The 14,399-nt window shown below is 50.2% G+C and overlaps 1 protein-coding gene across 1 annotated transcript; it reads left to right on the forward strand.

The window, feature by feature from the left end:
- The first annotated feature begins 1,054 nt into the window (after positions 1 to 1,054).
- On the forward strand, positions 1,055 to 14,249 carry KLHL40 (kelch like family member 40). The gene is made up of 6 exons (XM_005491445.4): positions 1,055 to 4,531; positions 8,276 to 8,436; positions 9,905 to 10,012; positions 11,715 to 11,900; positions 12,884 to 13,030; positions 13,865 to 14,249. Exons 1-6 carry the CDS (start codon positions 3,386 to 3,388, stop codon positions 13,974 to 13,976), a joined length of 1,860 nt encoding a protein of 619 aa, XP_005491502.2. The 5' UTR covers positions 1,055 to 3,385; the 3' UTR covers positions 13,977 to 14,249.
- The last annotated feature ends 150 nt before the right edge of the window (positions 14,250 to 14,399 follow it).

Raw genomic sequence — 14,399 nt, forward strand, 5'->3', positions numbered from 1 at the left:
GTGCTGTCTCAACCAGCTCAGCCTTGCACTGAGTCCCACAGTAGGGTGGGATTTATCCACTCATCTGCTCTGGTTATTGCCTGCCCCTTCACAAAACTCCACCAAGAAGCCAAGAAAAGCAATTTTTTATTGTAATTACAAATCCCACTTAACAGCCTTACACTGGGAACTTTGTTGTTCAGCCTGACATGGCTGAAATTCCTTCCTCCATCCTTTTTTTTTGTTGTTGTAACATTTTGTATGGGTGGGAGTGATCCTGCAGCACTGCATCCCTTCAGGATGTATCTGTGCATCCTCACTGTTGTGGTTTAATCCCACACAGTTTCTCTCTCACTCCCCCTCATCCCATTAGGAGGAGAATCAGAAATAAAAGGTAAACAGGTAAATCTGTGGAGATAAGAACAGTTTAACATTTGAAAGAAAACAATGCTTATAATAATAATGACAAGGAGAGGAGAAAGAGCAACAGAACCCAAGAGGAACAATGAGGCACAACAATTGCTCATCACACACTGGCTGATGCCCAGCCTGTCCCCAGACAGCACATTGGCTCCCTTCTGGGTAATTTTCACAGTTTATATCCTGGGAATGATGTTCCGTGGTATGGAACATCACTCTGGCCAGCTCAGGTCAGCTCTCCTGGCCACGCTTTTGGTGCAGCTTTTGGTGCAGCTCCTCCCTGGCAGAGTGTGAGAGATGGAAAATCCTTGACTCAGGGTGAGGATGACAGTAGGAGCCAAAATATCGGTGAGTTATCAGCATTATCCTCACCCTAAATCAGGAAAAACACAGCACTGCAGGAGGAAAATTGTGACTGTGTTCACAGGGGTTCTTGGATGAGGGAAGAGATGAGGATCTGACTCCATGTTTCAGAAGGCTGATTTATTATTTTATGATATATATTACATTAAAACTATACTAAAAGAATAGAAGAAAAGGTTTCATCAGAAGGCTAGCTAAGAATAGAAAAAGAAGGAATGATAACAAAGGTTTGTGACTCGGCTCTCTGTCCGAGCCAGCTCACTGTGATTGGCCATTAATTAGAAACAACCACATGAGACCAATCCCAGATGCACCTGTTGCATTCCACAGCAGCAGATAATCAATGTTTACATTTTGTTTCTGAGGCCTCTTAGCTTCTCAGGAGGAAAAATCCTAAGGAAAGGATTTTCCATAGAAGATCTCAGCGACAGAAAATTCCCTCTCCCAGATTAAACCAGGACCTCCACCCACTCCCATGTCCTGGGGGATTCTTGTTCACTTGGGGACACCTTTAATGACTGTGGGAGTCCCTGGTCATTGGAAATGCCTGGCTGTGGCCCTGTCAGACCTGGGGCACAGTGCACCCAGCTCCTCTGGGAAAGGCTGCAGCTGAATTTTAGCAGTGGCACCCCATGGGATGGGGGATAAGGAAGCAAAACTCAGCTGGCAGCACAGCAAAAAGGAAAACAAGGCAGGGCTCAAAGGAGATTAAAGGCAGAGGGAGGGGGGAGATCCCAGCTGGTGGCACAACAGCACGGGATTAAACCTGGGATGGCACAGAGCTGATGCAGAGAGGGCAGGGAGGGGGTGTCCAGCCCCAGATGTCAGGGAGCAAAAATTCCTGAAGTTCGACCCAATTCAAAGATCAGCACTCAAAACTTGGTCCTGTCCCAGATGAACAGCACAGGGTGATGTGAGCTCTGAAACCAGTTTGAGATTATTTCCCTGTTCTGCTGGTACCTCCCAGCTGCTGCTGGAACCACACCAGTACAGAAGGGCTTCGTACTGGTGCAGCTCCCTCCCTCTTAGAGATGACCATCATGGCAATTTTTATAAATTTTACATCCCTGCCAGAGTAAGGGGTTTTGTGGCTTTAAACACACCAAGAATAATGGCTAATATTTTTTCATAGGCTTAATTAAATCGTTAATTAAATCTGTGCCATCACTGAGTGTCAGACAGCCCAGAGGGTCCACAGCAAGAGATAAAACAGATTCATGTGCAAGTTTTACTATGGCTATAAATAATTAGAGCTACTCTGCTCACCCATGTCTGTCAAAACTAATTTGCTTCTTTGTGAGCTCTGTGGGAACAGCTGGACATGGACTGGCCATTTCAGGGCCCAGGGGACTTCCGGGACATCCATGGGTAGGCAAGCAGGACACAAGAGCTGCTGGAGAGCTCAGCCAGTCTGGGGCATCAGCTCCAGGCCAGACAGACTGTTCTGCTATGCCTCTAGACTCCATCCAGAGGGGAATGATGAACCAGAAGGCCTGAGCAGGAGACCCTCAGTTTACTAGAAAGTATTTGTGTTTAGATGCCTTAATCTGTGAGTTGAAGCCCACCATTGCATTTCCTTTATTTCTATTCTGCCTCAGACACTCTCTCTGTCACCAGGATGGATTTACTGGTGCCCAGTGCCCACAGACTGTGCCACTGGGGCCCATGTGCGTGTTTGACAGAGTCACAGAACCACTGAGGCTGGAAAAGATCTCTGGGGTTGACTCCAACCTGTGGTGGAACCAGACCATGGCCCTGAGTGCTGTCCAGTCTTTTCTTAATGCCTCCAGGGATGGAGACTCCACCACCTACTGCAGGGAAAAAGAGCCATCCCTCTCCCACAGTCCTCAAATCTCCTGCTTTAGGGAGGATTTTAAAGGAACTTCCAGTGCAGATCTCGTATCCCACACAGGGCTGTAAATAAACACCTCTATCTCCATTTCCCACCCATTTCCAGACCCCTGAAAAGTGACTCTAGAGGAGAATAAAGGACAAACCTGTACAAAGCAGGCCTGGGTGGGAGCTGGCTGGAGCTGGGGATGCCACAAAGCCCACACAAGACCTTCCCTTAGCACATCCATCCTTCCAGCTTTGACTTCATGGCCTATTCTTAGCACAGCTAAAGGTCCAGCACTTTCAGAGCATCATGAGGAAGAAGCCCCAGCCTTGCCACCCATGACCCAAACAGCAAATTGGGGTGTTAGATTCACCCAGAGCCCTCTTCCCAAACCCATGGTGTCACAGCAGCCAAACCTGCTGCTCTCCCCACGGTGACTCATGAGCTGCTAGACCCTTCCTGAGTTCCTGGGGCTGGAATTACAGCTGTTCCCCCGGCCCCCCTCCCTTCCTCCTTGTCCAATGTGTCATATTAAAGGGTGATCGGCTTACACATGCTGCACTATGGATTCCCTAAGCCCTGCAGGGCTGTGTCTATATATAAAGCTGGAAGCTGAAGTGCACAGACAGCTGGGAGCATAGCAAGGTTTCACATTCCCAGTGTGCCAGCGGTCTGGAAGCCTGTGAGGCTGTGAGCTCTGCTTTCTTTACTCAGGTTTAGGTACAGCCACCAATATTTATCCATAAAAGAAGGATTGGGGCAAAGAACGAGCGGTATTTCGCCACCATGGGTTTGCCTCTTGATCAAGTGGAGGAATTGCGTCTCTACCAGCAAACTCTTCTCCAGGATGGGCTCAAAGACATGTTGGACCACAATAAGTTTCTGGACTGTGTCTTAAAAGTGAAAGGGAAGGAGTTTCCCTGCCACCGGCTGGTGCTGGCAGCCTGCAGCCCCTACTTCCGGGCCATGTTCCTCTCAGACATGGAAGAGAGCAAGAAGAGGGAGGTCAGCCTGGAAGATGTCGACCCAGATGTCATGGGCAAGATCCTGCACTACATCTACACCTCCGAGCTGGAGATCACCGAGCAGAACGTGCAGGACATCTTCTCCGTGGCCAACATGTTCCAGATCCCCTCCATCTTCACTGTGTGCGTGTCCTTCCTGCAGAAGAGGCTGTGCCTCAGCAACTGCCTGGCCATCTTCCGGCTGGGGCTGATGCTGGACTGCGCCCGGCTGGCTGTGGCCGCCCGCGACTTCATCTGCGACCGCTTCGCGCTGGTCTCCCGCGACGAGGAGTTCTACCAGCTCTCCCCCGACGAGCTGATCGCCGTCATCTCCAGCGACTCCCTCAACGTGGAGAAGGAGGAGAGCGTCTTCGAGGTGGTGATGAAGTGGGCGGGGGCCAAGGAGCGCGAGAGCCGGCAGAAGGCCCTGCCCGTCATCTTCGAGAGCGTCCGCTTCCGCCTCATGCCCGGTGACTTCATCAGGGAGCACGTGGAGAAGCACGCCCTGGTCAAGTCCAGCCCCGAGCTGCTCAAGAAGCTGCAGATGGTGAAGGACGCCCAGAAAGGCAAGTTCACCGTGGTGAAGAAGAAGAAAGTGAAGAAGAGCAGTGAGAATCAGGCGAAGGAGGATGTTGTCAATGGAGCGGTGGACGAAGGGGAGGACACGGAGGAGGATGCTCTCCCTGGGATCTTGAATGACACCATGCGCTTTGGGATGTTCCTCCAGGACCTTATTTTCATGGTGAGCGACAGTGGAGCAGTGGCCTATGACCCCAATGCCAATGAGTGCTATTTTGCCTCCCTGTCTACTCAAATTCCGAAGAACCACGTCAGTCTGGTGACCAAAGAGAATCAGATCTTCATTGTCGGAGGACTGTACTACAACGAGGACAACAAAGAGGATCCCATGAGCTCCTACTTCCTACAGGTACTACCTTTGTCTTTCTTTTGTTTCTTTGACCACTTGGGAACATCACCAAGCTTTAGCTCCCATAATATCTGTTGCCATGTGATGTTAAAGTTGTAAATGGAGGAGAATGATCTGAGTTGCTTTCCTGGAGATTCTTCTCCCTTTATTTTTAAGGATGACTCTACAAGAGGTTGTTGTGGTAGTTGAGGAAGAAGCTTTGAAGGAGTAGGAAACAGGAATGAGCCTTCCTGATCCAAATCCTGAGGAGAGGATTGTTTAGAGCAGTGAATTTGGCCCAGCCCTGGCTGCCACAGGGTTGGCAAACTGGGAAGTTCACGGCATCAGACCCAGGTTCTGTTTTGCATCCCCGGCCTTCCCTGGTTGTGAACCCCAGGAAAACCCAAGGGTGATGCTGCCAGGTGCTGAAAAAGGAGCAACAGCAGCTGCAGCCACAGAGCAAACACCCCAAGGACACAGGGCATGTCCCCATGGCCTCACAACACTGCCCCATTCCCTGCTCCTGCCCCTGGAGATGGGCTTGGGCCAGCTCAGAGCCTCAGCCATTTCCATCCTGAGAGGGGGAAACCACCTCAAGCTGTCTTTGGGGATACCCTCAGGGAAAGGGGCTGTTCTAACTCAGCAATGACCCAACTGTGGCTGGATTGAGCTGTGCAGGCAATCTGAGCCCCAGCCTGGGCTGCAGCCCAGATTTCTTTCCCTGCAGACAGCTAACACAAGGCGCCTGCCCTTCCTCCTGACCCCAAGGAATCCAGTAAATCCTCTATTCTTCCTCCCATACCCAGAAATTCCTTTTTTTGTTCCTCTCCATGGCTCAAATCTTCTGGGAAGAAACAATAACATGTCTCAGGCTCTCATCTTCTGGGAAAAACAATAACATCTCTAGGCAGAAAGGATAAAATGAGGGTGGCTGCCAAGCCAAGACACGGAGCCCTGATCCCTGCCTTGACTCATTGCCCTCATCAGTGGGGCTGCACATCCTGCAGGGACCAGGCTTGTCCTCACCTGGAAGGGGCAGGGGGTTTTGCCCGCCAGGTGAAGCCCAGGGAATGAGAAGCCGGGAGGAAGAAACTCCAGCCCTATAGAGCAGGAGAGTCGAGGATGACAGAGGTGTGGGCAGCCGCATCAGTTACCTGTGAAGAGCAGGGCCATGCATTCAGCCAAACCTGTGCCTAAAGATCAATCTACCCAGCAGAGGAGGAGCAGGGTCCAGAGAGGTCACAGAACCTCCACAGAATCATGGGGGAGCTCATTCTATGTAATCTTGAGAAGGACCTTGAGGATCTCATAGTTCCAAACCCCTGCCATGAGCAGGGGATTGTGCACGCCAGGTGAAGCCCAGGGAATGAGAAGCCAGCAGGAGGAAACTCCAGCCCTATAGAGCAGGAGGGAGTGGGAAAGCTGAGGAAGTGGCTGGGGGTGTCCTGTTCGAGGTACAGCCTTTCACAGTGCACAGTCCAGGATGACAGAGGTGTGGGCAGCCCCATCAGTTACCTGTGAAGAGCAGGGCCATGCATTCAGCCAAACCTGTGCCTAAAGTTCAATCTTGCCAACAGAGGAGGAGCAGGGCCCAGAGAGGTCACAGAACCTCCACAGAATCATAGGGGAGGCCATTCTATGGAATCTTGAGAAGGACCTTGAAGATCTCCCAGCTCCAAACCCCTGCCATGAGCAGGGACACCTCCCACCAGACCAGGCTGCTCAGAGCTCCATCCAACTTGGCCCTGAACACTTCCAGGGGTGGGGCAGCATCCTTGGAAACATTTAATATTTGACTGCACAAAGCCCTGGGAAACTGCTCTAACTCTCAACCTGTCGCCCTTTGAACATGTGGGTTGGATGAAAAACCTTTGGTGGTCCTTCTCCCCAAAGTACTCTGTGGTTCTGAGCTGCAAACAGCAACATTTCTCTGTTTGCCACTAATTCAGTGGCAAATGTCCTGAGCATCGTGGGGCCAGTTTCAGCTCTTCCCCACAAGGGTCTCTTCACACATCACCATGTCACTTGTGCTTGGAAGAATCAGACAAATCCTGGAACTGGACAATGCCATCAGTTTGCAATGTTTAATTTATTGTATCAGTGTCATTATGTAGCTCACAGTTGCTGTATGAGCAAGAGAGGTTTTGAGCCCTTTTTTTCAGCTCAAATGGCACATTTAGACATGCAGCCCTATGACAGTGCACACCTCCCTACACCTTCTGACTCTTTTTATTCCCCCAAATTTCACATTCCCCCTGCTGAAGCCAGGTGCATTAGGTCAGGGATAGTTTAGATGTAAGGACAGGCACCAAAATATAAAAATGCTGATAAATCCCAGGGGCCTTGCAGATTTTGGCAGGAGTAAAATGATTCCATTGACATTTCAGATGGGAAAGGGTATCCTTTCTTTGTCACTTGCAAGATTTATGACTCGAAAACAATGCTGAACCCATCAAGAAGCAGGAACTACCCCGATGACTGAGCTGCTCAGGGTTGCACTATAAATAACACATGTGTGGAGCACAGCTTACAAAGGGACAAAAACCACAGGCACCCAGCTGAGGGTGAGCCTTTGGAGCCAACCCATCAGGCTGAGGCTCCTTGGCCTGAGCCCATGGCAAACAATGCTCCAGGCAGTGCTGCGTCACAGCCCCATCCTGCAGCCCCACAAAACTGGCTGCAAGACATCCCTCCCTCCTCTATCAAAATATAATATTTTTTTTCCCTCAATTCCCATTAAGCCACAGTGCTCAGAGTCTTCAGTATAAGAATTTTTCTTTTTCAAAATTTTTTTTCTTTTTTAATTTTTTTTTCTTTTTTTTTTTATGGATGGGAGACGAGGCAATGCCTTGGTCTACAGATATCCAAGGATTTGGTGATCTGATCCAGCAGCTTGCTCACCACACATGGGTCTGGCTACACATTATATCTGTGTAGCCAACATTGCTGGCAGCACCCTGTCACCTGGCAGAGATGGAAAATGCCAGGATGAAATACTGTGAGGTGTTCCATGCATGAAAAAGCTCAGGAGAATTTCTAGGATTGAAATGCTTCCATTCCTCCAGTCCCAGGAACCATCCACTGTAAGTGCGGCAAGAAGGCTTTCACCCAAAGACAACCAAGCTTGTTCCAAGTTAGAAGAGGAAATTTAGGAGAGAGTTTATCACTCCACAACTCCCTGAAAGGAGGCTGGAGCAGGTGGGGTTGGCCTCTTCTCCCAGGCAACCAGGGACAGGATAAGAGGCAAGGCCTCAGGCTGCACCAAGGGAGGTTCAGGTTGGACATCACGGAGAATTAGTTTACTGAAAAGGGTGATCAGGCATTGAGATGGGCTGCACAGGGAAGTTGTGGAGTCACCATCCCTGGAGGTGTTCAAGAAACGGCTTGATGTGGCACTCAGTGCCATGGAATTGACAAGGAGGTGGCTGGTCAAAGGCTGGACACAATGATCTCAGCGGCATTTTCCAACTGTAATGTGATTCTATAAGGTCCAGACTTTGATGAATAGAGCAGAAAGTGTTGCTGCAGACCCATCTCAGCTCTTGTGCTATGTCATAAAGGGTTTATCATACAAATTGTGCCTTGGGTTTGCTCTCAGGTCTCCCATCCTGCTCAGGCTGGCAAAGGCACAGCCACAGGAGCAGTGCAGGGAGTGCTGCTGGGGTGACCAGGCTGCACATGGGAACACACTTCGTCCTTCACCTCTGGACCCTGCCTTTTGCTGATCAAATGGGCACACACTAATGACCATTTGTTCCCTTCCAGTACGACCACCTGGATGCAGACTGGCTGGGGATGCCCCCCCTGCCCTCCCCTCGCTGCCTCTTTGGCCTGGGGGAGGCAGAAAACTCAATTTTTGTGGTTGGAGGGAAGGAGCTGAAGGAGGGAGAGAAGACCTTGGATTCAGTGCTGTGCTACGACCGCCTGTGAGTGTCCAGTGTGAGCGTGGGGTGGAGGGGCTTGGAGGGAAAATGGAGCAGCTGCCAGGGGTTAAAATATTTGGGAGAAGGGCTTGAATCCTGTATGAGGATGCTGGGAATGCCCTCGAGCTGTTCCCTGGGGCTCTGAGCTGTCTCCTTCCATCTGCTCCCTTTATTGAGCCTCCAGGAGAGGGAAGCCTTTATGGGGATATTTTGTTTTCTGGGATTGATATTAGATGTTCACATGAGAAATGTACAGAGGTGGTTTTTTCCTTCTGCTAAATCTCCTGCTCTTGCTCATTGACTAAAGGATCAGTGGCATTCACTGTGGTCTCACCAAAAGAGGTTTGAACAGAAAAGCTTGTTTTTAAATTTTTTCAGATGTGTCACAGAACGGCTCATCCTGATTGATATCAGGCTTAATATCCAATTACTTTTGGACAATGGGCTCTGACCCATGCTAGCTCATGAGCTTTATTAAAAGACACCATCCTGTTCTTCTCTCAGGAGACAGAAACTTCCAAAGAGACAGAGCAGCAGGCACCAACAAGCCTTTGCTTGGTCTATATTTAGATGTGTGTGCTTCCAAGTCTGTTTTATAGGCAGAGATTTGAAACCAGTTCCATTCCCACAGAGCAGGGCATTTATCTGCCCCTGCAGACTCTGGGAAAGAATTTATCTGCCCACACTAAGTTATTGCGGGTGGTTTGAGTATCAGTTTGAGACTGGTAGAGATGTGATCAGCACCACTCTATCTCTGGTTTTATTTGGTGGATATTATTCTGATTGAACATGAGCCAGCCATGTGCTCAGGTGGCCAAGAGGGGCAGTGGATTGTATCCATCCATCCATCCATCCATCCATCCATCCATCCATCCATCCATCCATCCACCATTCATCCATCCATCCACCCTGGATGGATCAGCAGGACCAGGGAAATGCTTCTCCTTTTGTTCTGGGCACTGTGAGGCTGCACCTCAAATCCTGCATCCAGTTTTGGGCCTCTCATGACAAAAAGGACATTGAGGGCCTGGAGTGACCCCCAAGAAGGGAGCAGAGCTGAGGAAGGGTCTGGAGCACCAGGAGCAGCTGAAAGAACTGAGGGGACTCAGCTTGGAGAAAAATAGGTTCAAGGGGTCATTGTTGCTCCCTATTCCTACCTGAAGATCTCAAGAAAATAACAGATATTAGCATAAATATTCTGCTTATTTTACTGTCACCCTTTCTTAGGATCACTATTATTATTTTTAGGATCATTATTATTATTTTTAGGATTATTAGACATTTATTGTCTGAGCCTGCCCCATTGCAGACCCTGTGATTCTGAGACTGAGTCCAACCCTGTGCTCACCTCTAGGTCTGGGAAATGCCATATCCTCTAGGTGTCATCCAGCAAGCTACAAATCCTTTTGCTTCCCATCTTTTTCTGACCCATATTTTTATTTCCCATCTTTTTCTTTCCCATCTTTTCCAGGTCCTTCAAGTGGGGTGAGGCTGATCCCCTTCCCTACTCAGTCTATGGCCACGCCGTGGTATCACACAAGGATCTTGTCTACGTCATTGGGGGCAAAGGAAGTGACAAGTAAGTCAAAAAGCAAGGGAAAATCAAGGAGGCAATCCCCAAACCAGTGGGAGTGCAGAGTTGGTATCTCCTCAGCCTGGTTCAAGGAGGGCTGGATGGGATGGGAGATGTGGATCCTCCCCTCTCTGCTCACTTTGCAGCCCTTTCCAAAACCTTAGGAGGCCAACAGGGACATCAGGAAGATGACGGCAGTGTCCTTACAGGAGAGAGAATGCATTGCCCCATCCCTGGAAGCAGGCTGGAGGGGACATTGAGGGAAACTGGTCCTGTGGAAGGTGGCCCTGCCCATGGGGGTTGGAATGAGATGCTCTTTAAAGATCCTTCCAAATCAAACCACAAAAAAACCCAAATGTCACTCAGATTGGGAGAGGCATTGAAGAGCAAGCAGCCCCTTCACTTTTAGGGTGTCCTGTCTTGGCCTTGTGAAGCAGAGTGGTCACCATAGCCAAATCCAGACATGTATTTGCAACAGGAGGGAAAAACCTGATCCACCCTGACCCCATCCCACCCTCCTGCAGGAGATGAGCTCAGCAGGAAAAGCCTCTCTCAGGAGCATCACAGTGGCTGCCCTGCAGGGCACAGATGTGGCTGTTTGCAGAGCAAACATTCCACAATCCAGCAAGGATTGGTCCTGCTCAGGATGGGTTATGGTCTGAAAGGTGAGAACATCCTCACACTGCCCACCTGGCCACAGGAACGCCACTGAGGATATTCTGCAGCATCACAGTGGATCAGGAGCAATAAATCAATGCCTTGGTGGCTGTGAGAGGTCCTGAGGGGCTGTCTGGACCTGTATCCAGGTGTGAGAGCACCAAGCTGAGCTCTCAGGACTCCTGAACAAAGATACAGCAGGAGGGTATGTGTTACACACACACGTGGTCACTCCAGGCAGGGACATCCTTTGGTTCACACCCAACAAATGGGGTGTGTTCCTCCCCTCATGCCAAGGTGAAGGAGCAAAATCCTCCCTAGATGTCAGAATCTTTAGCTGGTCAGAGTGACCCCAAGAAAAGTTGGAAAGTCTCTTTTCCCAGCCTGGTGCTTGAAGAAGGAGTCAGAGCTCTTCATTTCTTGGTCTCAAGGTTGTTTATTGTATCTTATCTCTAAAATTCTTTCTCCTGTCCTGCTGAGGTCCGTCCAGCAGGACAGTCCCAGGCACTCTGCCTGCCCCAGGGCAGTGTTATGTCTTTATACTAAAAACTACATATACAATATTTACAATTACTTCCCAATCCCTATCACCTATGTTAGACAGTGAGCTTCTACTCTAAACCAATCTGTGAGTGCCAACATCACAGCAGAAGATGGAGGCCAAGAAGAAGAAGGAGAAAGGCTGGACATGCCCAGTTCCTTCCATCTTGCCTCCTGAACCCTCATACCAAAAACCCCAAAATCTCTTTTTCCACCCTGTGATAACTTCACTATTATTCTACTTAAATTGTAATGGCTTGCAGATCTTCATCTAAGGTTGGTAATTTGCTCCACGGGTCATAATCAAACCGACAGGTGTTTTGGGCTCTGTGCCAGGGTCTCTGAGCCCCCTGGCAGGGGTCCTGGCTGCTCAGGACAGACAGAGGGATGTCCTGGGTCCTGACACCTAGAGACCCCACCCTCTTCCCAGCAGACACCCCCAAACCCCTGCAGGGCAAAACCACCCCTTGGCAAGCAATCAAGGCTCCTTTTCCCTCTCCTTTTTCTCCAGGAAGTGCCTGAAGAAGATGTGTGTCTACAACCCAGCCAAGTTTGAGTGGAAGGAAATGGCTCCCATGAAAACTGCCCGCTCCCTGTTCGGGGCCACCGTGCACAAGGACAAAATCTACGTGGCAGCTGGTGTCACCGACTCTGGTTTGACCAACTCTGTGGAGGTCTATGACATTGCCACCAACAAGTATGTCCTGAGTTGTGGTTACACCAGGAGTAGGTGCAGGTGTAGGCTCAGCAAATTCCAACCATCCTGGAGTTTGTTTGTGGCTCCTGATGTCAGTTCCTCCAGTTTATACACTGATGGGAGGGGAGTTGGAGCTGGATAATCTTTAAGGTCTCTTCCAACCCAAGCCATTCTATGGTTCTGTGGTTCCTCAGAGAGCTGGGCATCACCAAAATCACTGTGGTTGGGCTGGGGATCATCTCAGGCTGAGCCTCAAAGTGGTTTTACCCACTGTGCCATCCTTGGGTTCCCTGGAGCTTCATCCAACACAATGAACCCTCTGAGTTTGGGTGGATACCTGGGTACAGGTCCTGGCAGCTGCTGCCCCAGCACTGGGACAAACTGGCCCATGCACCCAAAGCAAAACCAAGCTGAACAATGATGATGGGAGCAGTTTCTCTAAAAACAGCTGAGATATGGTCTCATCCCACCTAGACCTGCACAGCTGGATCTGTCCCTCGTGAGCTCAGCTGTTGAATCCTGATTTGAGGCCATCCTCAGTGTGGGGGTGGCAAGGATGCTCTAACTTTGAGGAATGTGTGAAGGAGCTGGGGTTGTTTATCCTGGAGAAGAGGAGGCTCAAAGGTGACCTTATTGCTCTCTACAACTCCCTGAATGGAGGCTGTAAACAGGTGGGAGCTGGTCTCTGACAGAACCAGAGGACACAGTCTCCAGCTACCTCAGGGAAGGTATAGGTTGGATATTAGGAAAAAAATTTGCACCAAAAGAATAACAAAGCACTGGAATGCTCTTCCCAGGGAGGTGGTGGAATCACCATCTCTGGATGTGTTCAACAAGACTGGACATGGCACTTGGTGCTATAGTCTAGGTGAGGAGTTAGGGCATAGGTTGGACTTGATGATCTTGAAGGTCTCTTCCAACCTCATTATTCTGTGGTTCTGTGATGAGTCAGTGATGAACCTGTACCCTCTCTCCCGTGGCAGGTGGGACACCTTCCCTGAGTTCCCCCAGGAGCGCAGCTCTGCCAGCCTGGTCAGCCTCTCTGGGGTGCTCTACCTGCTCGGGGGCTTCGCCACGGTGGAGACCGAGTCGGGAGAGCTGGTGCCAACGGAGCTCAACGACGTCTGGAGGTGACAAACCTTCCCAGGGCTGTCCCAGGGAGCATGGGGGGGATGTCAGTGATGAAATAGATTTCTTCTGTCTGTTTTTATGCCATCAGTGTGAGATGGAGGTTGCAGGCTGCAGGCTCAGCACTCAGTGTCTGGGAATTTTGCCCTGTGCTGTGCTGGAGGGCACATTGGTTCTTCAGGGATCTCTCCCAGCCTCACACAGCAACAGACCAGGGAAAACTTGCTCCTTTGGCTTTGTTGTGCATTGACAATTTGCCTGGAGCTGGTTCCAGACTGTCCTTTGGTGTGGAGCAGCATCTGTGCAATGCTTCCTCTCCCTGGGAACAGCCCGTGCTCGGGCTGGGAAGCAGAGTCTGGATTAGGAAGCAGAAAGTCTGGGCTGGGAAACAGGGGTCTAGGTTGTGTAGCAGATTCTGGGTTGGGAAGCAGAGTTTGGGTTGGGAGCAGAGAGTCTGGGCTGGGAAGCAGAGAGTCTGGATTGAGAAGCTGATAGTCTTACATGCAAGAGGAGTGGACAGAAAGCACTTTAGTGACAGCTGCTAGTGCAGCATTGGCTGCTCCTGTCCCTCAATTCAGTGCTCTGGCACCCTCAGCAGGATCCTGCTGTCCTTCACCATGGATCTTCCACCTTGGTGCCATCAACCCAACTCCCAGAAGAAAAATTTCCCCTCCCCTGCAGGACCACGTGCTGATATCCACGTCCCCCAAAGCAGGGCTGAAATTCACGCAAATTCTTGGGTCCAAATAACTCCTGTGGGCTGCCACCCCTATGGAGAGCAACTGGAGGGAGGGAGAGGAGACCTTTCCTCACCATTGTCTGCCTGCTCTCCCCAGGTACGACGAGGAGCAGAAGAAGTGGGAAGGGGTTCTGCGGGAGATCCAGTACGCCTCTGGCGCCACGTTCCTGCCCGTGCGCCTCAACGTCCTGCGCCTCACCAAGATGTGATCAGGAGAGATTGCTCCTCTTTCCACGGGCTGCTGGGGCAAGGAGGGGTGGGGAGGTGCTTCTCAGAGATGGGGCATGGAGACACTGACCAGGACATTGCATCTGTGATTGGTAACTTTTTGGATAAGTGGGAAAGAGGAGAGAGTGTCTGGAAAACCTCCTGGGAAACTGAAGTGGCTCACAAGGTAATTAAAGAGGGGATCTGGAGCCTGCAAGGAGCTGAGGAAGGCTGAGAAGCACAGAAAAAATAGTTATTCAGTCTCAGGAGACGGGACAAATAGATTATACATTTTTTAGCTTATTTATTCATGTTTTTCCCCATCTTTTCAACTGCTGTTGGACCCCTCCAACAAACAGCAGATGCAGAAAGTGATGACTAAGATGACATTCCCCAGGGAAAGGCATCCACAGAGTATTTCCCAG

Source organism: Zonotrichia albicollis, chromosome 1 (genome assembly GCF_047830755.1).
Source record: "Zonotrichia albicollis isolate bZonAlb1 chromosome 1, bZonAlb1.hap1, whole genome shotgun sequence".
Lineage (NCBI taxonomy): Eukaryota > Metazoa > Chordata > Aves > Passeriformes > Passerellidae > Zonotrichia > Zonotrichia albicollis.

What these genes read in the sequence shown, in the direction of transcription:
- KLHL40 (XM_005491445.4), top strand. Translation starts at nt 3,386, where the DNA reads ATGGGTTTGCCTCTTGATCAAGTGGAGGAATTGCGTCTCTACCAGCAA. An exon ending in TGAGCTCCTACTTCCTACAG is followed by an intron (nt 4,532 to 8,275) that starts GTACTACCTTTG and finishes GTTCCCTTCCAG; the next exon opens with TACGACCACCTGGATGCAGA. An exon ending in GAGCTCAACGACGTCTGGAG is followed by an intron (nt 13,031 to 13,864) that starts GTGACAAACCTT and finishes TGCTCTCCCCAG; the next exon opens with GTACGACGAGGAGCAGAAGA.